This window comes from Fulmarus glacialis, unplaced genomic scaffold, assembly GCF_000690835.1.
Source record: "Fulmarus glacialis isolate BGI_N327 unplaced genomic scaffold, ASM69083v1 scaffold1227, whole genome shotgun sequence".
In the NCBI taxonomy this organism is placed as follows: Eukaryota; Metazoa; Chordata; class Aves; order Procellariiformes; family Procellariidae; genus Fulmarus; species Fulmarus glacialis.
The window spans coordinates 49830-72511 of NW_009223595.1; the positions used below are offsets into that span (position 1 = coordinate 49830).

Here is a 22682-nt window from a genome sequence, read left to right on the forward strand (position 1 = left end):
GTGTCAGTATCCACTCCTGAAATTCTCTTGTGATATTACTCTGTAATAACCGTAATATATTTATCATTCCCAATGATTACAAATTAATGGAATACTTTTTTTTCTCCTGACCTTGTTCTGTCACATTATCAGCTCCAAAAGCCTTGGTTTTCCTTGGGAGGGTGATGTGTTTAATTCTAGTTGAGCTGACCCAGGAGAAGTCACTTGCAGTTTAACTTGTGGTAGGCTGGCAAGCTGCCCTCTGGGCAGGGAGCATGGCATTTTAGCTCACGTGGTCGCTATCGAAGTTGCAGCTGTCCTGCTGGCAGGATGATTACGTGGATATCTCAGTACGGGCTATATTAGCTAGAATAAAACACACCTTTTTCCTCTTTGTGTCAGTCCCACAGTAGAGGGGAGTATTCAGTGTGCTGCTGCATTTAAGTGGTTCTTGGCTAGCAGAGTAGCTCTTGAAGCCTGAGCCAGCTGGCAGTTTGCAGAAGTTTTCAGGCTCTTGTAAATTATGCTATGGTAACACGGACCTGGCTCCAGCCTGGGGAGGACGCAGATTGCTCTGCAGAACGTCTTTCCCTGATTCATCGGGCGCTGCTGAAAGACCCGCTCCCGCTTGCTTGCGCTGTGTTTCACATATAGAAAACGTGTAGTGGAGACGCAATGGCCAGAGTGTCGCAGGAGGCAATTCTGATCCATACATTTCAATAGGTGCCTATAAATGGCTTTTGTTGTCTCCAGGAAAGCACAGCCTTGGAGATCAGTCACCTGGATTACAGTAGTTTTAAGTGTATGAGTATGTATTTGAAGGGGGAAGCTGCCATATTTATTAATCTCCATCCCTTAAGTTGTTGGTTCATTGTGACATTGAGTCTCGTTTGATGCCTTTATACTTACCATTCTTACGGTTCTAGTGTTTGAGTACTAAAACTGCGTTTTACTGTGCTGCCATTGCTGCTTACTCTCTCACTCTTGATCCTTCATAAAGCTCCTTTATTTTGATGATCCTTTGTGGCCTTCCTGCATTTTACAGCTGTGGCCTCTCTTTGTTACCTTTGTTCATGTGTGAATTCATATCCTTTCCAAACATTTAGCCTCCTTTTTTTTTTTTTTTTTAATGACCCTTGACAACTTTGGTTCCAGTTCATCTGAAACAAACAAACCAACCACAAAAAAAAAACCCCAAAAATCTGTGTAACTTAGAATTTTTTTTTTTTTTTTTTTCAAATGCAGATTGTATTTTCATGGAGTTGTATTCCAATTTACTCAGCTTGGTTTGTTAAACTGCAGTATTGGTTTTGCTGAGTATAACTTGGATTGGCTCTTGGTCTGATGACCAGAAATTGTACCTAGCCTCATACTCAATTTGTAAAGCTTAATTCCACATCTTTAATGTACCTGATAAATATATTGTATGTATGTACAATATTTAATGTTGTTCACATATATACATATATTGTACTTACAGATAAATGGCTGGAAACTCTGACCCATAATTGCATTTCTGTTAAATGTTTGTCTAGAGTATGGATTTGGTTTCATTTATATTAAATAATATTAGCTGAGCAATTGGTCACATTTAATCTTATAGTCAAATAACTTTTGAATTTAATATTTTTATAGGTTTTTTCAATACCAAATGTTTCTGCTTTTACAGTTTTTGCTGACAATCAGTAAATGCTTTCAGCATATTTTCTAATCACTTAAATCTGTAATAAATGTGTTCTTGAAGCCTTTTGACAGGCTGTTTTTTTAACCAAAGGAAACTCGATCAGTCGCAAGAATTTTTTCCTAAGTAATGCAAATCAAATCCAAATTCTTAAATTTGAAGCCTGTACAAACGTAGCGCTTGGTAGCTACTTCATTAATCCTCCCCAAATTTTGAATTTGACGCCCGACGACTTGTTAGTAATGTATAAAATGAGACCGAATGCTAATCTGTGCTTTGCCTTGGCTTTCTGCTCTGTGTTGTCTTGGTGTTTGCGTCTTACCTCTTACGTCTGTGCTGTTTGTTCCCTCCCCTGTTCTCTAATCCTGCCCTCCCCTCCCCTCTGTTCCTCCTCATTGTCCTCACTGACCCATCAATCAACCAACAACGCCCCCCCTTTCGTCGTGGTGATCTGCCCTGCTCTGGTTGGTGGCTCCGTGCTCGGGTGGCTGTATGTTGTGCTGGACCAGTTCACCCAAATATGGCCTTCTTGCTGACAGGTATCACTTCTGTGAGAAGTGTTTCACTGAAATCCAGGGGGAGAATGTCACCCTGGGTGATGACCCTTCCCAGCCTCAAACGTAAGTCTCTTCCTTTCTTCTCTCTTTGTAAACGGGAGGGACGACCTGTAGTCCTGATGCGATAGTAAAACCCTGTGGCCGGTGGTGGTGTTCGTGGGGAAGTGCCTACTTTCTTACTAATAGGAGATTTTTTACAGTAGCAGATGATTAACAGTTGTTACTGTGTTGGGTCTGTTAGTCTGCCCAGCAGTGTCGCTCGTGTCCGGCTGCGCCCCTGGAGAGCTGCCGTAGACTGGTTGCAGGGGGTGGCAGACACTAGATAACGTGGTCGGAGCGGGGGGAATGGAAGCTGTGTCAATAAATGCCACTAATCCATTACCTTTTCAAACGAAAGACTTTGGCTAATCCTGATATCTATCTCACCTTTGGAAGTGCAGCTTTTGTTTATGAAACCAATGGCTTGTCTTTAACCTGACCAGAAAATAAGATGCTGTAAGATTTGAGGAATACAAGCTATTTTGGAAGGTGGCTGCTTTACTGACGATAGCTTCCCGTGTTCTTTATGACTTTAAATTCATGTGTATACTTGGGTATCTCTTATTTTGCTTTTAATTTACACAGGAAGTAAAACAGGAAAAATATTTTCTGTAGCTTAAAATAGAATAAACTGAACTGCTTTCTCTGAATAGAAAATAAATACTGATATGCTTTCTTCTGACTTGAGGTGTGCTCATTTGCTGCAATTCAGAAAAGCATGATACTCTCTCAGCCTCTGATATAAAGGTACTACTGAGTTTTTATATTAACTCTTTGTCTCTAGAACCATCTCTAAGGATCAGTTTGAAAAGAAGAAAAATGATACACTAGATCCAGAGCCGTAAGTACCAGGGCGTTGGTTTTTCTTAAGATAATCTCATCACTTTCACTTGTCTTTTAGCCAGCTCTTCAGAAATCAGGCAGTGAATAAAGTAGTCTGCCTTTTTCCCCCATCTCTGCCCAAACAGGCTGCAGAATCTTTCTCTAGAGTTCATAGCTCAACATATGAACTTGATGTCTACCATTGACATCCAAGAGGAAAATGTGAGCCTGTTTTAATGGCAGTTTCTAGTTCTGTTTGGGTAATTCCTGCAAAGCACTGCACAACTGGCTGAAAATGGCCCTCCGTCATACAGAGTCTTTCACACCAAGCCCCGAGTGCCTGTGGGGGACCTCTGCATTTTCCTCTTCTGGGTTAGCTAGACTGCTAAAACACGTTTTTCTCTTCACCTGAGTGCTTAGCCCACGGAAAGAGCCATCCTCCTTCCTTGCGTTTATTACTCTCAGGAAGTTCAGTAAAAGCCAAGTTGAACATTTCTGTAGTAGCACTGTGCTACTTTTCCTACTGTCCTTAACTAGCTGAAACAAGATTTTACCTTACTGCTTCTTTGTTCTCTGACAGTTTGATACGTAATACATTCTGATTCCTTTTCTCATATTTGCAAATACTAAATAGAGCTCCTCCCCTGACATTTAAAGGTAGACTGGTGAGATATACCCCAGTGCATTTGGCTTCATAACCAATGTTGCAGTCTTGACTGGGAAAACTTCTAACGGTTTTCCCATCCAAAAAAAGAATTTTGATATATTATTTTGGAAAAAAAAAAAAACCCTACAGCAGACCCATGCAGGCGAAGAGAAGCTAATACATGTTTTCTTGGCACAGTGATTCACTAATTACTAGTTTTTACATTTACAGTAAGTTGAGCAACCGTTTAGTCAGCTTGTGGTTGTTGCAACAATTGAAAATTAAATCTGTGGAGATATTGTTGAGCAGAATTTTTTGAAGCTGGGAAAACTCAGAACTCTGGTTAGGAAGGGATCCAGAAAAAGTTGTGCATGAAAGCCCGTTTCACATCTTTAAACTAGTACATTTTACTATCTATATCTATATCTATATATATATCTTATTTGCACATAAGATTGATAGATGTATATTTAAGCTATTCTAATGAGTATTTTTTTAAACTGACACATAAATTGGGCCTGCTGAAGTTGATTCAATTCTTAGCAGAGGGTTGGAAAGTCCTTGCTGAATTCTGGAAAATTACCTGCCTAACAACAAAAGTAATTGGCTGCTGTTTTTCCTTCTCAGGTTTGTTGACTGCAAAGAGTGTGGTCGGAAGATGCACCAGATTTGTGTATTACATTATGATATTATTTGGCCTTCAGGGTAAGTTGTTTGTTAGTTTTTTACCCCTTGTACAATAAGACCAAGGTAGTTCATATAATTAAGACTTTCTGCCTTTGCTTTTTAATATGCAGTCACTGCCTTTTAAGATCTGAGTACAAAGGACAAAGCATTTCTAAATAAAATACATCGTTTGGTGTTTGGGGTCTCATTTCAGTATATTCAGATGAAAATGCGCATGAAACCAACTTGTTCATATACGCAGATTTCTGTGGTTTCTTTCTAACTACTAAACAATGGAAGCTGGTTGGAGGTAAATTTGTATACTACAGAACACAAATGCAGGTGTAACTGCTTGGCAGAATTAAACCAGCTTATAAAGGCTTTAAGTCCCTTGAAAACGGAGAGATACAAGCTGTTCAAATCCAGGGAAAAATATATTGTACTCTGACATTTAAATTATGGGTTCAAACATTGGATTTAAGCTAGCCTATAATGGGTTTATACTAAGTTTTTGGCAATTTTTTTTTCTCAATAGGTTTGTCTGTGATAATTGTCTGAAGAAAACTGGCAGAACACGCAAAGAAAACAAATTCAGTGCTAAAAGTGAGTTTGATATTTCTATTTTCATCTTCTGCTTGCCACCCCTAATAGCTTTTTGATTGAGACTTTCTGTTGTCGTGATAGACAGTACAGGAACATTTGCAAAATGGTGAGTAGTGTAGCCCAAGGCTTTAGTAGCTGTCAGAATTTTAATCAACGTTTTAAAAACCTGCTCTTTATATGTTTGTGGTCAGTCTTAATGCTGCTTGAGGTATTTGGCATCTATGTCCTTATTCTTCTAAGATTCAAAAAAATAAAAAAGAGGGGGAAACAGAACAGGAGAAACATAAGGCTGCGTGCACTTTACTGGCTATATTTAGACATGTTTCCATGTAACGTTGAAACTGTAGTAAATTACTGTCACCTCTGTGCCCTTCAAATAACATGTAGTAACAAGTTGTACTGCATTTCAGGTGTACTGTGGTAGTGCCAAGTACTAACGTATTTGAAGAGCTTTTCTTGCTTCGAGTGCACTGTGGTGTAAGAACTGTCTGCTGGAATAAGTAACCAATTGTACTACAGGTCTAGATTTCCTTGGGAGTAACCATTGTCATAATCTTGTTGAAATGTGCACTAAAGAGAGTGCCAAAAGCTGCCAGGTCAAGTTGTCTCAATCTCCTTAGTAATCCTTACACAGGCGTTCTTTGCATGCATTTAATATCAGAGAATATAATTTGATAACTTCTACTCATAGACATTTTGGGGGAAGGGGGAGAGTAGGGGCTAGCATCGGAAATGCGATGTCAGTGGCATAGAGTAGAAAAATAAAGTGAGTGTAGAAACTGAGAGGGTGATTCAGACACTTGAACAGCTAGAACTTGCAGGTACACTTGATTCTTCCCTTGTTCTTCTTTGGTCCTTGGAAGTTCTAGGCATCACCTTGTCATACTGTGACTTTGCAAGCCTGAATCTTCCCAATTGTAATAAAGGAGTGGTTTTGCATTAAATGTAACTTCTTGATAACTTCATGTGTGGTTGATTGCATAATAGGAGATAATTTGGAGATGATAATGCTGTATGAGACATATTAGGTTACAGTAGTCAAAACGGTCTCTGGAGTAACCTGACGCATGCAAGATAGTATTGTTAAAAAGATTAAAATTAGTCTCATTAAAGACAGATTAAAATTGTAACAGAGCATTAATAAAATGATGAAATAAAAATGTAGTTTTAGATAACCATTTTAAATAGATGTCGCTTCTATTATATGCTGCCTTTACAGCATATATTGATGTAAATTTTCTTAAATAAGTATGCGATTCCTTGGATGTCTGCAGTTGTTCTGTGGTGTTGCTTAAAGTTTGAGTAATCAGCATTTAGTTTAAGGTAACCATTCTGTTCTTTGGGGATCTGGACAGGGAAATAACAATGCTTTTTTCTCTTCCATTGTTCTCCTTTTCCTTCTCCTTTCCCTGCTGTTTGGCTATCTTGTTTTCTTTTTCCCATGATGATTTGAGTCCTGCCGCCAGCTGTAATCCACTGGTGGGCTCAGCTCTTGAGATCAGTTTTCTTTAACAGTGCTTGAGTGGAAACACAAGAACAGGGAAGGAAAGCCTGCTCTTCTTGTCAAAACCTTGGTCTTACTACTGACCTAAAAACAAACACGAGCAATGAAAGTTTGAAACATCAACCTGTTTCCTCTCCTTTCCCCCTCCCTCCCCATAAAAACCTTTACTTACTGAATTGCCATCAGTATTTCTATACCCTCTCACGCATGCTGGCACAACTGCTAATAATCAAGATAGCATGTCCCTCAGCTGCAAGCTATTGTTCAGCTGTTATGGTAACATTCATATTCCTAATGTATATTAAGTAAAATTGGTTATCTTAACAACATCACAAGTAAGTTGCATGAAGCTGACTGACAGCATGCCAAATATAACCTATAAACCAGTGTACAGCTGGATTATGCTGTGAAATTCCTAACTTTTGAAGTATTTTTCATACTAAGAAAATCCACAAGTATTACTTAACCAGTAGCTGATCCAGAGACGTTCAAAGACAAAAGATATCCTGACAAATAAGTCACCCGAAGTAGTTTCCTGACAAAAAGTCACAGTAAGCCAGAAGTCTGACTTTCTTCCTATCTGTCTGATTACTCATCCAGTAACAAATGTCTGGCCATTGCTGCTGCAACAAAGCTTCTGTACTCAAGCGGCCTGAAAGCCACTATGTTGTTACCGGTTTGGATGCCTTTTTTCAAGTTTGCACTGCAGTTTTCATTGAGACCTGAGCTTTTATTGGAAGTACATACATTAGAGGTGTCCAAGAACCAAAATCCGGTTGCTTTCTAGAAGAATTTGCACGTCCTAATATGTCAAATGATGCGGCTTTTAGATCCTTCCCTTACGGTGCATGCAATCTTAATGCTGCCTATTTCTTTTATCTTCTTATTTGGTCTTTGTTTTGTTTTTCAAGTCTTAATGCATTGCAGCATAAGGAAGGAAGCAGATATCCTTTGGTTGCTTAGCATTGGAAAGATGATAAAATGAAAACACAACAAGACAGTAGAGTTAACTAAAATGGCTTTCTAAAAATGTACCAACTCATCAGTTGAAATGAGCTGTTTCTTTTTTTTCTGGTTGTCTTTGGAGAACTCAACAAAACTCAATAATTTCTTCAGAAAATATTTGTGAATTTTCTTTAAAATTCTTTGAATTTCCTTTAAAATCAACCCCCTTCTATTATATATGGAAAGCTCAATGTATTGTATTGGCTGGGAAACACTGGAAAAGGCCACTGTGTTGGAATTGGTAAAGGGCATAGTGTATTTTTACTTTAACCTGCCTTTAAATCTAATTATTGGCTCCCAGTTAAATGATATTTAGACTGTGTTCTGCTGGTTATAACCACAGAATCTCACTGGACAAGGGGACAGACTAAAATATGTAAAACAAGAATGCCGCATTTGGCAATTTCTATAAACTGATTGTGAAATAAAATTTTAAGTATATAAATCTCTTAGTGAGATCTTCCTTTGACTGTATGTGGCTTTTTTTGCCAGTATTGGAGCCTAAAATAATTTTTAGCATAGATATTTCACTGCAGCATTCTGTACGCAAGCTCAGTAGTCGGGAAGAAGAACCAACGGTCTTGTGTCAGTAGCCAAATAACAGCTGAAAAATGAAGCAATAGAGAGCTCAAAAATTAAATGCATTCTAGTAAGATGAACATCTGTAGATTGCACCATCACTTTGGAAAAGATAGCAGACTGACCTTAAAAATGAAGTAGAAGTAGAAGTTGGTAAAATAAGTACAGTATGATAAGAGAAATAGTCTTAAATCTTCAAGTCAAAACAGTGTGCTACTTCTGTTTTCTTAATTTAAACCAAAATCTTAATTTCTGTGATTTGTTGTGGATTTATTTGAAAACCATCACATCCTGTAATACTACAAAACCAGCTATCCCCGCAAAAGCTAATTATAAATGTAAAGACCAAGAGAGGGGATCTGGACAATATGTGGACTTGAACTTTTACAGACCTCTATCACTGTGCAAGAACTATTTAAGCTTTACGTGCAGATTACTGTAACTGTTCAATCTAAAAGCTCTCTTAAAAAGAAAAGAAAAAGCGATGAAATCTCCATTGAAGTCAAAAGGCTTTTCATTTCTGTTGATTTGCTTTGCTTTGCTTGAAAAGGTGTGGCATTGAGCCAGATCTATAAAGTGATGTAATCTCTGTCAAACAGCCAGATAGTGTTTTTGTTAGGAGAAAACATTTGCAGTGTTCATAAAATAAGCCTGCAAATTTAAAAATGCTACATAAAGCCTTCTTTGGTAGTTTACTTACTAAGTAATTTTCCTACTATCGTGGTTTTAGCTTCCACGTTAGGGAATGAACACTTAAGGCTTGGGTTAAAAACATGGATGGTTTTGCTTTTTAAATTTTGGCTGCATAAATAAAAACATCAAATTTTCATATGGAGGTAAACAAAGGGAAAAAAGCTGACTTCTATACAGAGAAGCAAGCTGAAAGACCTTACAAGTGTGGTAACACTCTGAACTTAACTGTGATTTCTCCAGTATTAATGTTTTTGTTGTCGTGTTCTCCCCTTTCATTTCTAGGGCTACAGACTACGCGTTTAGGAAACCATTTGGAAGATAGAGTAAACAAATTTTTGCGGCGACAGAATCATCCTGAAGCTGGAGAGGTCTTTGTTAGAGTAGTAGCAAGTTCAGATAAGACAGTAGAAGTTAAACCAGGAATGAAATCCAGGTTAGTTCTATTAATTACAATGAAGGTGATCTTGATTTTTCTTTCTTAATTTTGAAGTCTTCCTGCATAAATACTGCAAAACTGTGCCAACTTGCACCTTAATGCCTTTGCATGTTTTTGAAACTTAGGCATGAGTAAAATTATGAAAGGTAAAAAAAAAGCAGTATGCAGTAAATGGACTGGGAGGAGGTGACAATTGTATTTTTGACTGTTTGGGGGCGGGTAGCAGGGACATCCTGGGTTTTGTTAGTAATACAAAGTCATAGTATTATAAATCTTGAGAGGGAGTCTGGCCACATTGTGGTTAGCATTACAGAATTCATAGTTTAGTTTGGAACAGTTGCTGAGGTTCTGTTCCTTACTGTTCCTTCATTTTGTTGTGTTTTTATAAATACTTTAGCTTTCAGAAGTTATGTTTAATTTGCTTCATCATAAATGAAAAGCTTAAAAGGTTTATTCTATGAAGTATTTTGGGTTTAATTCATAAAGACAGTGTTTATGTGACAGCACTTCACTGTAATGCATTAGGTTTTCTAATCTGCAACATATTTAAAGGCTTGCGGTTTCTGAGGATGCTCTTGTACTCAATGCTTGCCTGCTCAGTCATACGTTAACTATATGGAAACTGTCTTTCCGTGAGTTTTCTAGTAACAGACCTTGCATTGACAGGACTCCCTGTTTTAATGCAGCTCTGATCTGACCCTATTTAACATCTGCATAAATGTTTCTAATGAGTTGAAAATAAGCTTAAAAAGAATTTCCTCATTCTAGTAGGACACTGGTTTAATAATTGGCTTTTTGTTGGTTTTGTTTTTGTTTTTCCTGCTCCTTCCTACCACCCTTTCCTACAGATTTGTGGATTCTGGTGAGATGTCAGAATCTTTCCCTTACCGTACCAAAGCTCTGTTTGCATTTGAGGAGATAGACGGAGTAGATGTGTGCTTCTTTGGCATGCATGTACAGGAGTATGGCTCGGATTGCCCCCCTCCTAATACAAGGTACTCTTTCATTTCTATGCCAGCGGTGCATGCACAGAGAACATCTTGCTACATTCACTGGACAATTACTCTCAAATACAGACGATTGGGAGATATGTTTAAATTCTGTGGCACAAATAAGTCCTACTGTAGGACTGCAGATGATTTTGAAGGGGAAAACAAATATCACAACAAAAGTGATAGTTTTTTGTGTTCTGTATTTAATTTTGCTTCTCGATGTATATTCTTGCTGTCTAAAAAAAATGGTATCCATCTTTTGGTTTTGAGAACTGTTTATACCAAATTAGGATGCTTAAGTCTGCATTAAAATAATGTCATCATTAATTTTTCTTTGTTCAGTATGGCTGTATATGTATCTAGTATAAAAGTCAGTTCTCAGTAGACGAAACAGACATTCAGCCATAGGTGATTTTCTGTCATTCTTCTCTCATTACTATAGGCGTGTGTACATATCATATCTGGATAGTATTCATTTCTTCCGCCCCCGTTGTCTCCGAACTGCAGTTTATCATGAAATCCTCATCGGATATTTGGAGTACGTGAAAAAACTTGGGTAAGTGAGATATTTGTAAAGAAAGAAATCTTTTTTTTTTTAGCTTTTTTTTATCCAGGATGCCAAGTAGCTTTTTACTTAGGATAGTCTCTCTTTCCTTCTGCCCTCTCTGAGATATGTGGAACACATGCCTCTTCTGCAGTGGAGAGAGAAATTTGGGTTTTATCACTAAGGTGGTTTTTCCGTTGTTAGGATTCTTAAACTGACAGCATATCGTTCTTTTTATCAGAGGTTCACTTGATGTTTAAGCTTCATTATTATATCCCAGACCTTTTCTCATATCTTGTATAAATGGAGGTTATTGCCTCAGCATCTTTGTTACAAAGAAGAAAGAAAAGAAGGTGAAGAAAAAAAAAGCCAGAGGTCTGAATTTATACGTCAGCTTGTCTGAGTTAATTTTAAGATGGTAGTCAAAATGGTTAAAATTTTTTCTTGTGTGTGAAACGCAGGTATGTGACAGGACACATCTGGGCCTGTCCCCCAAGTGAAGGAGATGACTATATTTTTCATTGCCATCCGCCTGATCAGAAAATACCCAAACCCAAACGTTTGCAAGAATGGTATAAGAAGATGCTGGATAAAGCATTTGCTGAGAGAATCATTCATGACTACAAGGTTTGCTACTGTTTACTTCCTGTATTAATTTTTATGGGCTTTTCATTTGAAGGTAGCTAATATTGTTTCATAATGCATGAAACTGTGGTAGTGTTGTACAAGTGTTTTTATTCTCAGCTAGCGTCTTCATTTACTTAGATTTTTCTTGGAGGTTCTGCGTTTCAGACTGAACATGCCTAAGGTTTGGTTTCTGCATTAAGAGAAGTGAGCAAGAGCCTGCCTTTGCATACTTGTCTTTCACTGCAATCTTCTAGGCAAGGAAGTATATAGCTTGTTAAGGTTTACAGAAGTTGTTTGCTTCTGGTGATTCTGGAGGATCAGGTGGAATACTGGACCCCACTAATGTGAAATAAAAAAAACTGCTTATGAAACAGCTTCTTCACTTGAAGAGAAAAAGGTTGATTTTCGTAATCGGAGAGTATCACACATGTACCCAAGGAAATAAGTTAAAGATGGCAAAGGTAGCATTTGCCACTCCTTACGTGCTAAAATTTACAAGAATTTCTTAATGGTAGTGACAGTGCTGGAAAAAATTGATGTTTTGATTGCAAGTGACAGTTACTAAATGTGTGGAATAGAACAGCATATAGCAAGCCTTGTCATCTGATCCGGCGTAGCAAAGAGCTAGAAAATCTGTCTCTCTCCTAATAAGGTGGTCTTGAAATGAATCCGAAGAAGAAAATTGGCTAGTCTTGTATGTGCTTGTTAAACGCACTGCACTTATACAGTTGTTCTGGAGGTGTTTTTTTTGAAGTACCTGTTCCTTTTCAGAATACCTATTCCTCTCAGTGGTCCCCAGTCTTTCTGGCCGGGTGGTCCACAGAGCTTCAGCCAGCGGTCAGTGAAGGACACAGGCTGCGCGCAGTCCCCCTACCACAACCAGACTTTAATATTCCTGTGTGTAGTAGTTGGCCGGTGCATTCAGCAATTCTTCCTGGAGTTATCAGGCTTGTGGCACATATGATGCACAGCCCAGATGCATGCATTGAAGTGCTTACGCGCTTTCAAATTTGTAAGGGAAAGGGCTGGATGAGACGCACTTGCTGTCACTAGAACAGTTTCTGCTCTTGTCCAGAGCAGTGCAGGAAAAGCGAAGTTGTGTAGGCTTCATTTTTAATTGGCGTAGTTATCAGGGAGGGGTTTGTCATGTTTTCCAGCGGTATCTTAGTCTCTCCCATCACATCAGGAGAAAGACAGCTGCTGAGGCTCTCCTGAAGGGAAAGGGCTGGATGAGACGCACTTGCTGTCACTAGAACAGTTTCTGCTCTTGTCCAGAGCAGTGCAGGAAAAGCGAAGTTGTGTAGGCTTCATTTTTAATTGGCGTAGTTATCAGGGAGGGGTTTGTCATGTTTTCCAGCGGTATCTTAGTCTCTCCCATCACATCAGGAGAAAGACAGCTGCTGAGGCTCTCCTGAACCTACCTGAGATGAAACGGGGAGCGGGCTGTTATCAATATTGCCAGGCCAGTTCTTCGTGCTGTACCCAGAAAAGGCGGCCTGCCAGGAGCAGGCCGTGGGCTGCAAGTGAGGCACAGCTGTTCAGTGGATCCTGTCTCTGGTTCTCCTCTCTATCCTAAGTGGTCTTCATTTATTTATTCTTGGTATTGTGTGATACGCTTAACAGGACATCTTCAAACAAGCAACTGAGGACAGGCTGACAAGTGCCAAGGAGCTGCCTTACTTTGAAGGTGATTTCTGGCCCAATGTGCTGGAAGAAAGCATTAAGGAGCTGGAGCAGGAGGAGGAGGAAAGGAAGAAGGAAGAAAGCACTGCAGCTAGTGAAACAACAGAGGTGAGTTAACTTTATATGCTGTATTTGCTTCTGGCTCACAAAGCTGACAATTAACACTTTAATAAATTAGAGAGTTCACATCCAGTAAATTAGAAAAGGTCATTCACATCAGATGTTACATCAGGGTTCCCTTTATCTGCATTTCTGGTTTTCTTCTTGGATAACAAATATACTGATGGCTTGTTATTTTTTTTAACAGAATCAGAAGTCAGTTATGTCAGTTCAGCATCTCTGTTCTCAGAGAATGTGTTAAGCTACTTTTGGATTGCATCATGACTGCTACATTTGCTTGCAGTCATTTGGCTGAGCTTCTGGTTCGCACCTTTGCAAATCACCATCGGTATTTGTATTTTGAAAGATGCTGTATTTTTCAAAGCTGAATTAAATTTTGCTGTTATTTAAGCAAAATTACTTGTAGTCATTTGCAACAGTAGGGGGCTGAAATTTAAAAGTATTTGTTGCAAGCTTTGCATTGGTGTGAAACGTTGATCCTGATGGTGGTGTTCCTTCACCAGCATTCTCTCTTTGTATATTAAAAAAAAACACCCTTACTTTCTCAGGGTCCTGGCCAGAATTTCATTATTCATTTTTATTTCTGTCTTGATTGTATCTGTATCCAAATGGTCTTAGCACTTTTATACTATCCCTTTTACTTGCAATTTGCAGCAAGGTGTTTTGAAAATAAATAGAGCAGGAAAGTCTGAAATCTGGCAGATTGAGGTGGAACCAAAAACCTTTAACTGGGGAGGGACTGCATTCAGCTTAGATGCCGTGGCAATTCGCATACAGTATGTATTATGTGTGATTGATGTGGAGTGATAGACCTTAATCCATCAATTTCATTGTCAGAAAATTCCTTCTATTAAACCTTAGCAGCTCCTTCAAAGCTAATACAGTTTGTTGCTATGTTTTTTATGGAACTATGAAGTTAATAGTTTTCACCTTGTTCCTTCTGAATGTAACTTTTAATATTGAAATATCTCAACAAACATAGCAGTATAAAAGTAACTGAAAAACAAGGCTTGGAATTCAAGTTGCAGTCCTCTTTCGCTAACAGTATCGCTTTCAATAAATCATAGCATGCCCTTCTGGTGAAAAACGCCAGTGTAAACCTCTACATCTAAGGGGGGAAAAAGGTATTTTAAAAAGCCCAGAACAGCTAACTGTGAAACTCATACAGGTTGTCTGCCTAAAGTGAGAAGATGCAGCCTCGGCTGTTAACATCCCTATATTCTCACTTAATGCCATTGATGTTGCTTGGGGTAGCGGGGGAGCAAAATCTGCATCCAAGTTGCTGAAGATGTCATCCAAGAATGCAACAAAAAATGTAACAGTGTGGTCTTTGTCACTTGGCTCAGAAAAAGGAGTGAAATTAAAAGCATGAGAACTTCTCCAGTGCAGTCACCTAAACTGGTGTCACTTCATGGAGGAAGCTCTGCCCAGCAGTGGGGATCTCCACGTGTAGAAGCACTTGATGAATCTTTGCAATTTGCCTTGTATTGAGGTGGTACAGAATGTGTCTATCTTTTCTTAAATTCTTAGTCGTAAACTTTGTATATGTGGAGAGAGCGCTTCTTAAAGAGAGTCTAAAGAGGTGGTAAATATTTGGAAGTTCTTGAAAAAGGTTCTGAAGGGACAAGGCTCACGGAGTAACCGTGCGGTCAGCATCTCTGGCAATATGTTAAATGCTATCAAAATGAAGTAGTACCAAAACAATCTTACAACTTCTTAAAACATTTTGGAATAGCTTTGTACTATTGACCAAATATGAACTTGTTAAAGGTGGAGGAGAAAGCAAACTTAGAACTGTACTGTCAGCTAAGTTTCAATCTATTCTTCCTTTTGGTGTTTAAATTTTAAAATTTATGTTGATGTTCTAGAATGCATAGGCAAAGGAGGACATGCCCTAATTCCATCGGGGGGTAAAAAATTTTGGGGAAGCCAAGATGGGAACACACAATAGCGCATTTCTGAATATCTTCAAATCACTCAGAGTTCTGTCTGGTTTCCCATAAAATAGTATAATTTTAATTTCCAAACAGGTTTGGTCAAAAAGTCAGTAAGATTAGTTGCAGAAAAACCAAGAGTGGACAGGGAATTTCTATCTAAGCTTAATTAATAGAATGGAAGGATGGCAACAGTCTGTGTATAGAATCACTTTCTTCAGTTGGAATATTTTTGTTTTCTTTGAATAAATATGCTTGCGGATAAACCCTGTGTTTGCTTGTACATAGTGTTCATGAAACTTTCTTGCGTGTGTATATATATCAGAGTATTTCAGTAGCTTATTTTTAATATTATGATAACCAGCATTCTAGCAGTTAGAGAGGGGATTTTTACTGAGTGGTGAGCTCCTTGCTGAGGGCTTGGGTTTTTATTTTTCAAGGACATGAGAAGTCTAAAAGTTATTTCTGTTTTCACAGGTCATCTAAATAGCATCATCTGCTATTTTTTACTCTCTTTACTTACATCTAGTATTCAGTATATGGTCACTGTGGTCTATGTTGTTGTAACTCAGTCACAAGTGAAGGTTTGGAGGATTTTTTTGGAGTTGCATATGCAGCAGTAAGTCTTCAGGATGGAGAAAAATGTATTTTATTAGTTTCAAATCCTGCATGTTGTTATTTGTGTACTAGCCCTAAATTTGTTTAATAAAAACAACCAAACAAAAACCCCAAAACATTAGATCAAAGCTTAAGCAAGTATGTGAAACCCCAAATGCACAACAAAGCAAAATACTGCACTTCTGGAATTTTTTAAAGTCCATTTTATTTGTAACTGATTTTGTCATTGAATATCTATAAGATCTTGTAAAGCAAGCAGTGGAAGCTGAAGTACAGTGTTTGAGAAGGAACAAAAATAAGTGTAAGATACGAATTATTTAATGTACATGCATACTTTAAAAATCTATTTTTAAACAGCGTTTGAATTTGCCTGCCAGTTTGGCTTTTGATTTTTCCTGGAAGATAGGATATATTTAACACAGTATGGCTGATTTGCAGGCATTGGAACAAAGTTCTATTATTGATAGCAGAAGTGTTTCGTTTTCAGCTACAGTGAATGGGAGAGAGCTCTATAAAGTGTAATGTCTTTCCTATGCATTTATTGCAGGGAAGCCAGGGCGACAGCAAAAACGCCAAGAAAAAGAACAACAAAAAAACTAACAAGAATAAGAGTAGCATCAGCAGAGCTAACAAGAAGAAACCCAGCATGCCAAATGTGTCCAATGATCTGTCTCAGAAGCTGTATGCCACTATGGAGAAGCATAAAGAGGTACTGTCAAAATACACTGTGTGAAAAGAAGGTTTTATTCCTGTAAATCCAGGCATGATGATACTAAGAACTGAAAAATCAGGAGTAAAGCTTATGATTGTGCTAGAACTTTTTCTGTTGTGTAGCAACATATTGGAAGAGATTAGCCTAAACTAAGTTAATTAGATTACATTTGTAGCACACCATTACTGCAACAGAACATGAGCTTTTTCCTGCAAGATATCTAACCTCACTGATTTTTTTTTTTTCTTCTTTTCCCCCCCATTTATCTGCAGGTCTTTTTTGTGATTCATTTACATGCTGGGCCTGTAATTAACACTCTGCCTCCCATTGTGGACCCTGATCCATTACTTAGCTGTGATTTGATGGATGGGCGAGATGCCTTCCTCACCTTAGCCAGAGATAAGCACTGGGAGTTCTCCTCACTACGCCGATCCAAGTGGTCCACGCTCTGCATGCTGGTAGAACTACATACTCAAGGGCAGGATCGCTTTGTCTATACGTGCAATGAGTGCAAACATCATGTGGAAACAAGGTGGCATTGCACTGTCTGTGAGGTAGGTCTATATCACCAGAGATGTCTGCTCTCTTTTGCCCTACAGCCAGGCTTGATTTCTTATTTTGGATACTTCCCAAAGTTCCTCCAAATTAAGCCTATCCTGATAAAAAGGCTGCTAAGCCTTAAGGGAAGTTGACTACCGCACTGGGGTACCTCTTCTTCTAGAATAAGTGCCTTTAGTTTCTCGTTTCTCGATGTGGAAGATGCCAGTACTCTGGAGTGGCTACTGCTGCATCATTTATTCTGCTATGGCTCCTCTGCATAGAGGAGTTTTTAACTTAATTTTAAAGAACTTTAGGAGTGGATGGTAGGGTTTGACTGCATCAGACTAGTCCGAATCTGCAGGGCACTAGCTCATCCACAATAAATGGATGTCCACGAGAGAAGTTAGCATACCTTCTTGCAAGGTAGCTTTCGTTCCGCTTTGTACATGGTACTTCGTGTTGCAAGGAGCACAGCCAGGCGCGCGTCCAGGCTGCCGCAAAGCTGGGTGAGGAGGCTGCCGCAGCTCTTCATCATTGTCTCTTCGGCCCAGCATTAGAGGTTGCCTGCCCTTCAGATCAGCCCAAATAATTGCTTCCTAACTTGGCTCAATGCTTTTAATGACTAGTCCTTTTACAGCATAGATCACTTCCACTGAACTGTTAGAGAATAGTTATGCATGGAGTTATACTGGTGGACTTGAGGAGAAGGTGGCCACTACAGGGCTTGTGATGACCTCTGGCTGTAGCTGAACAAAAAAAAAAATTTGAATAAGTGCAGCCTAGTTTTTACACTGCAAGTTATTGCCAGGTTTGTAGTGGAAGAGTCTTAATTAATCCCTCTGAGGAAAGCATTGAACAGGGCTTCTTGAGGCAAGACTGCAGGAAATGGATGGTACACACTAGGGGAATTACGTGGTGGAAGGAGGTACGGCCTTTAGGTTTCTTCTGGGTACTTCTGTATAAGGGAGTGCCCTTCCTCCAGCAAAAAAAGGACAGAGCAGTGAAAATGTGGGTGTTTGAGCAGGTTTTCAGATCAGTGTCTGTCTTAGCATGAAACTTGCACTTGATTTGAGGATTGTTTTAGAGATTAAAAAAATACACATTTTAGGGTAGTAATGATTAGTCAGTAATGACACTAAGAACAGCTAAATGGAGAGCCAAACCCTATTTTTTAGGCAGGTGACAGTAGGTTTGTCTTAGTAGTTGGAGGTTTTGGCCCTTCTTATGTAGGTACCCCAGTAGACATCACAGAAAAGTAAACAGTTCCTGTCATCAAAAGGGAAAAACAAAAAAACCCAATCTTGCAAGACTTTTTCATGTAATAAAATGAAGATACAATTACAGCCCCTATTGTCATTGTTAGCCACTGTACTCAAGACTGGTGCTGCAGGCTCGCTTTGCTGAGGCAGCTGACGAGGCCTCTGCCCTCAGCCGCCCAGCCCTCCCTGCCCCAAAGGTCCACTCCCACTGTCGTGGTGGCTCCCCAGGCTATGCGGCCACTTCTCTACCTCAGTGTACCAGGTGTAAATTGAAACGGGCAGTTGTTCACAGCACATGGCTGTTGTCCTGCTTTTATTCTGCTGTGTGTTTGTACCCACTGAAACCCGGAGTGTGGTTCCACACCAGGTTCGTGTTGCTCACCTAGCACTGCTCTTACTGTTCTGCTCTTTTGCTGGTATAGTTAGTGCTCTGTAGACAACTGAACTCTGGATTTCTTTGCTTTCAGGACTACGACCTCTGCATTAACTGCTACAACACTAAGAGCCATGACCACAAGATGGTTAAGTGGGGCCTGGGTCTGGATGATGAGAGTAACAGCCAAGGAGAGCAACAGTCAAAGAGCCCCCAGGAGTCACGACGACTGAGCATCCAGCGCTGCATTCAGTCCCTTGTCCATGCCTGTCAGTGCCGCAATGCAAACTGCTCATTGCCATCCTGCCAGAAGATGAAACGGGTTGTCCAGCACACCAAGGGCTGCAAGCGCAAGACCAACGGTGGCTGTCCGGTGTGCAAACAGCTCATAGCTCTTTGCTGCTACCATGCCAAACACTGCCAAGAGAACAAATGCCCTGTGCCATTCTGTCTCAATATCAAACACAAACTTCGACAGCAGCAGATCCAGCATCGCCTGCAGCAGGCTCAGCTCATGCGCAGAAGGATGGCTACCATGAACACCCGAAACGTGCCTCAGCAAAGTTTGCCTTCTCCTACCTCAGCAACGCCTGGTACCCCTACGCAGCAGCCAAGTACACCGCAAACGCCACAGCCTCCTCCCCAGCCCCAGCCTTCCCCTGTAAGTATGTCACCGGCTGGCTTTCCCAGTGTGTCAAGAACTCAGCCCCCTACTACTGTTTCAACAGGAAAACCTGCAAACCCGGTTTCTGCACCTCCACCTCCGGCTCAGCCTCCGCCAGCCGCAGTGGAAGCAGCTCGGCAGATTGAGAGAGAAGCTGCCCAGCAGCAACAGCAGCTCTACAGGGTCAACAACATTAACAATGGTTTGCCTCCTGGTCGCCCAGGACTAGTAAACCCGACGGTCGGTTCAGTGAACCAGATGCAGCAAGTCAGCATGAATGTACCCCGGCCCAACCCTGTAAGTGGTCCAGTGATGTCCAACATGCAGCCTGGACAATGGCAGTCACCTCCAATGCCGCAGCAGCAACCAATGCAGCCAGGAATGGCGAGACCAGTTATGCCAATGGCGACGCCACAAGCAGTGGCTGGGCCAAGGATGCCGGGTGTGCAGCAGCCGCCACGGAGCATCCCCCCGAATGCCCTTCAGGACTTACTGAGGACCTTGAAATCGCCAAGTTCTCCGCAGCAGCAACAGCAGGTTCTTAATATCCTCAAATCCAACCCTCAGCTTATGGCAGCTTTTATAAAGCAAAGAACAGCCAAATATGTGGCTAACCAGCCTGGGATGCAGCCGCAAGCAGGCATACAGCCCCAGCCTGGGATGCAGCAGCCGCAGACTGGCATGCAACAGCCAGGCATGCACGCTCAAGCAGGGTTGCAGAACATGAACGCGATGCAAGCAGGAGTGCAGAGACCGAGCGTTCCGCCCCAGCAGCAAGGGATAGGAGCTATGAATCCCCAGGGACAAGCGATAAACATTATGAACCCCGGCCACAACCCTAGCATGGCAAACATGAGTCCGCAGTACCGAGAAATACTGAGGCGGCAATTACTGCAGCAGCAGCAGCAACAGCAGCAGCAGCAGCAAGGAGGGGCTGGCATGGCAGGAGGGATGGCAGGACATAACCAGTTCCAGCAGCCTCAAGGACCAGGAGGTTACCCTCAAGCCATGCAGCAGCAGCGGATGCAGCAGCATATATCGATACAGGGGGGGTCCATGGGACAGATGGCTCAGATGGGACAGCTGAACCAGATGGGCCAGCCCGGCATGGGCGCAGACGGCACTCCCAACATCCAGCAAGCACTGCAGCAGCGGATCCTGCAACAGCAGCAGATGAAACAGCAGATAGGGTCCCCCGGCCAGCCTAACCCCATGAGCCCACAGCAGCACATGCTCTCAGGACAACCGCAGGCATCTCATCTCCCTGGCCAGCAGATCGCCACCTCCCTCAGCAACCAGGTGCGGTCCCCAGCACCCGTTCAGTCTCCCCGTCCCCAGTCCCAGCCACCACATTCCAGCCCGTCACCCAGGATACAGCCCCAACCGTCACCTCACCACGTCTCTCCCCAGACTGGTTCCCCCCACCCAGGACTCGCAGTTACTATGGCTAGCTCCATGGATCAGGGACACTTGGGCAACCCAGAACAGAGTGCAATGCTTCCACAACTAAACACCCCGAACAGGAGTGCGTTGTCTAACGAATTGTCTCTGGTTGGTGACACCACCGGGGACACATTAGAAAAATTTGTGGAGGGTTTGTAGCATTATGGGAGCATCACTTTTTTTTTTTTCCTTTCGTGTTCTTGGACATTTTGTACTGAAAATTCAGACATCTGGGTTGTTTTGAATCCTAGATGGAACTGCTGCTTCCTACACATGGAAGAATGAATTGCTGTTTAAAAAAAAAAAAAAAAAAAAACCAATACAAAGAATATATTTTTTTGTTAAAGCCAGGCGGTTAAAATATCTGGTCTCTTTTGTGGGTTTTTTTGGTTTTTATTTTTTTGTTGCTGTTGACTCATACCTTTTTTTTAATGGGGAAAACAAGTTCATTATATTCATATTTTTTATTTGTATTTTCAAGACTTTAAACATTTGCGTTTAAAAGAAGAAAAAATAATATTCAGAAACTGTTTCCTGAAATAATGCAACATTATAATGTATCCCGGTAACTTTGACACGTTGCGGGAAGATTTTTTTTCTATAGTGAACTCTGCAGGCGTTTGAAGTATTACCCCTGGAAAGATAGGAATTGACTCTTGCACACAAAAACACACATTGGCCAATGCCAAAATCCTTGTCTTGCAGATGTAGAAATTGTTGCTTTGTTTCTCTGATAAAACTGGTTTTAGATGAAAATAGGGATGATCACTCTTAGACCGTGCTGATTTGAATAGAGAAGAAGCATTCTTTTCTTTCTTTCTTCTGTGTGAAACTTGAAATGAGGAAAAGCAATTCTAGTGTAAATCATGCAAGCGCTATAATTACTATAAATAAGAAAATCCAAGAAGATTCAATCACTGTATAGAATGGTAAAAAAAAACAAACTCATTTCTTACTTATAATATCATATTGTTAAATAAACTGTGTGCAACAGACAAAAAGGGTGGTCCTTCTTGAATTCATGTACATGGTATTAACACTTAGTGTTTGGGTTTTTTGTTATGAAAATGCTGTTTTCAACATTGTATTTGGACTATGCATGTCTTTTTTCCATTGTATATAAAGTATTGCTTAAAATTGATATAAATTACTGAAGTTTTTAACATGTATTCTGTTCTTTAAAATCCATGTAAGAATGTTTAAGGTTTTTATTTATTTATATATTTTTTGATCATGTTCTTTGTAAGACATGGCTATGAATATTCACTCATTACACAGAGCAGCCAGAGGCATCGATAGGAGTGGCACGATACATGGAGTATTGTAGGTAGCATGTCTGTTTTACAACACCCTTTAGTGATTGTTTCCTTTTCGGGGAGGGAGAGGAGAGGGAAATGGTTCCCCTACATTGAATATTTGCAGGTGTTCATCCGTAAGGGTTAACTGGAATAAATTATTAATAGCCGTTGCTTTTTAAAAACTGCATTAATTTAGAGAAGGATCACCAATGAAAGGAAAATAGAGAGTATTGAGTTAATTCTAGGCTAATTTATTTAGTCTACAGTAAAATACGAACCTATTGACTTTAACACTATTTTTCTGCTGTTAACTCTGAGTCTAGATTTGAGGGTTTTCTGTGGAATAAAAAATAACAAATCATGTACATGTTCCCTTTAATATCCTGTCACCATGCCCTCATGTTCCTGGGATATTTGCCCCCCCTCCCCACAATGAATTACTTACTTTCTTGGAGTTAAAAAGTCCAGGGAAACTTTCCCAGCGTAGGTGTGAGCTAAAACCACGACTAGCCTAAAATGCCATCACTCAGACCTTGAGGCTTCTCGATTACGTGCGACTGGCGTGGGATTTGCAGCAAACCCAGCAAGGTATCCCGCCCGGCAGCTGCTGCCGCTCCAGCGGGGAGCACCGGGCACACGTGGCTTTTCACGTTAAGTTAGCGCTT

The 22682-nt window shown here is 40.4% G+C and overlaps 1 protein-coding gene across 1 annotated transcript in view; it reads left to right on the forward strand.

Moving 5' to 3' along the window:
* Positions 1 to 21347, forward strand: part of CREBBP (CREB binding protein) — a gene marked incomplete at its 5' end in the record, with an annotated part of 59171 nt that extends 37824 nt beyond the window's left edge. Inside the window, 12 exons of the mRNA XM_009581829.1 lie at positions 2200 to 2280; positions 3041 to 3097; positions 4352 to 4429; positions 4926 to 4993; positions 9057 to 9207; positions 10059 to 10205; positions 10645 to 10758; positions 11208 to 11373; positions 12997 to 13164; positions 16276 to 16437; positions 16713 to 16994; positions 18707 to 21347. Of these exons, the coding sequence (XP_009580124.1) occupies positions 2200 to 2280; positions 3041 to 3097; positions 4352 to 4429; positions 4926 to 4993; positions 9057 to 9207; positions 10059 to 10205; positions 10645 to 10758; positions 11208 to 11373; positions 12997 to 13164; positions 16276 to 16437; positions 16713 to 16994; positions 18707 to 20878 (3646 nt within the window). The remainder of the gene's footprint in view (positions 1 to 2199; positions 2281 to 3040; positions 3098 to 4351; positions 4430 to 4925; positions 4994 to 9056; positions 9208 to 10058; positions 10206 to 10644; positions 10759 to 11207; positions 11374 to 12996; positions 13165 to 16275; positions 16438 to 16712; positions 16995 to 18706) is intronic.
* Between the last annotated feature and the right edge of the window lie 1335 nt (positions 21348 to 22682).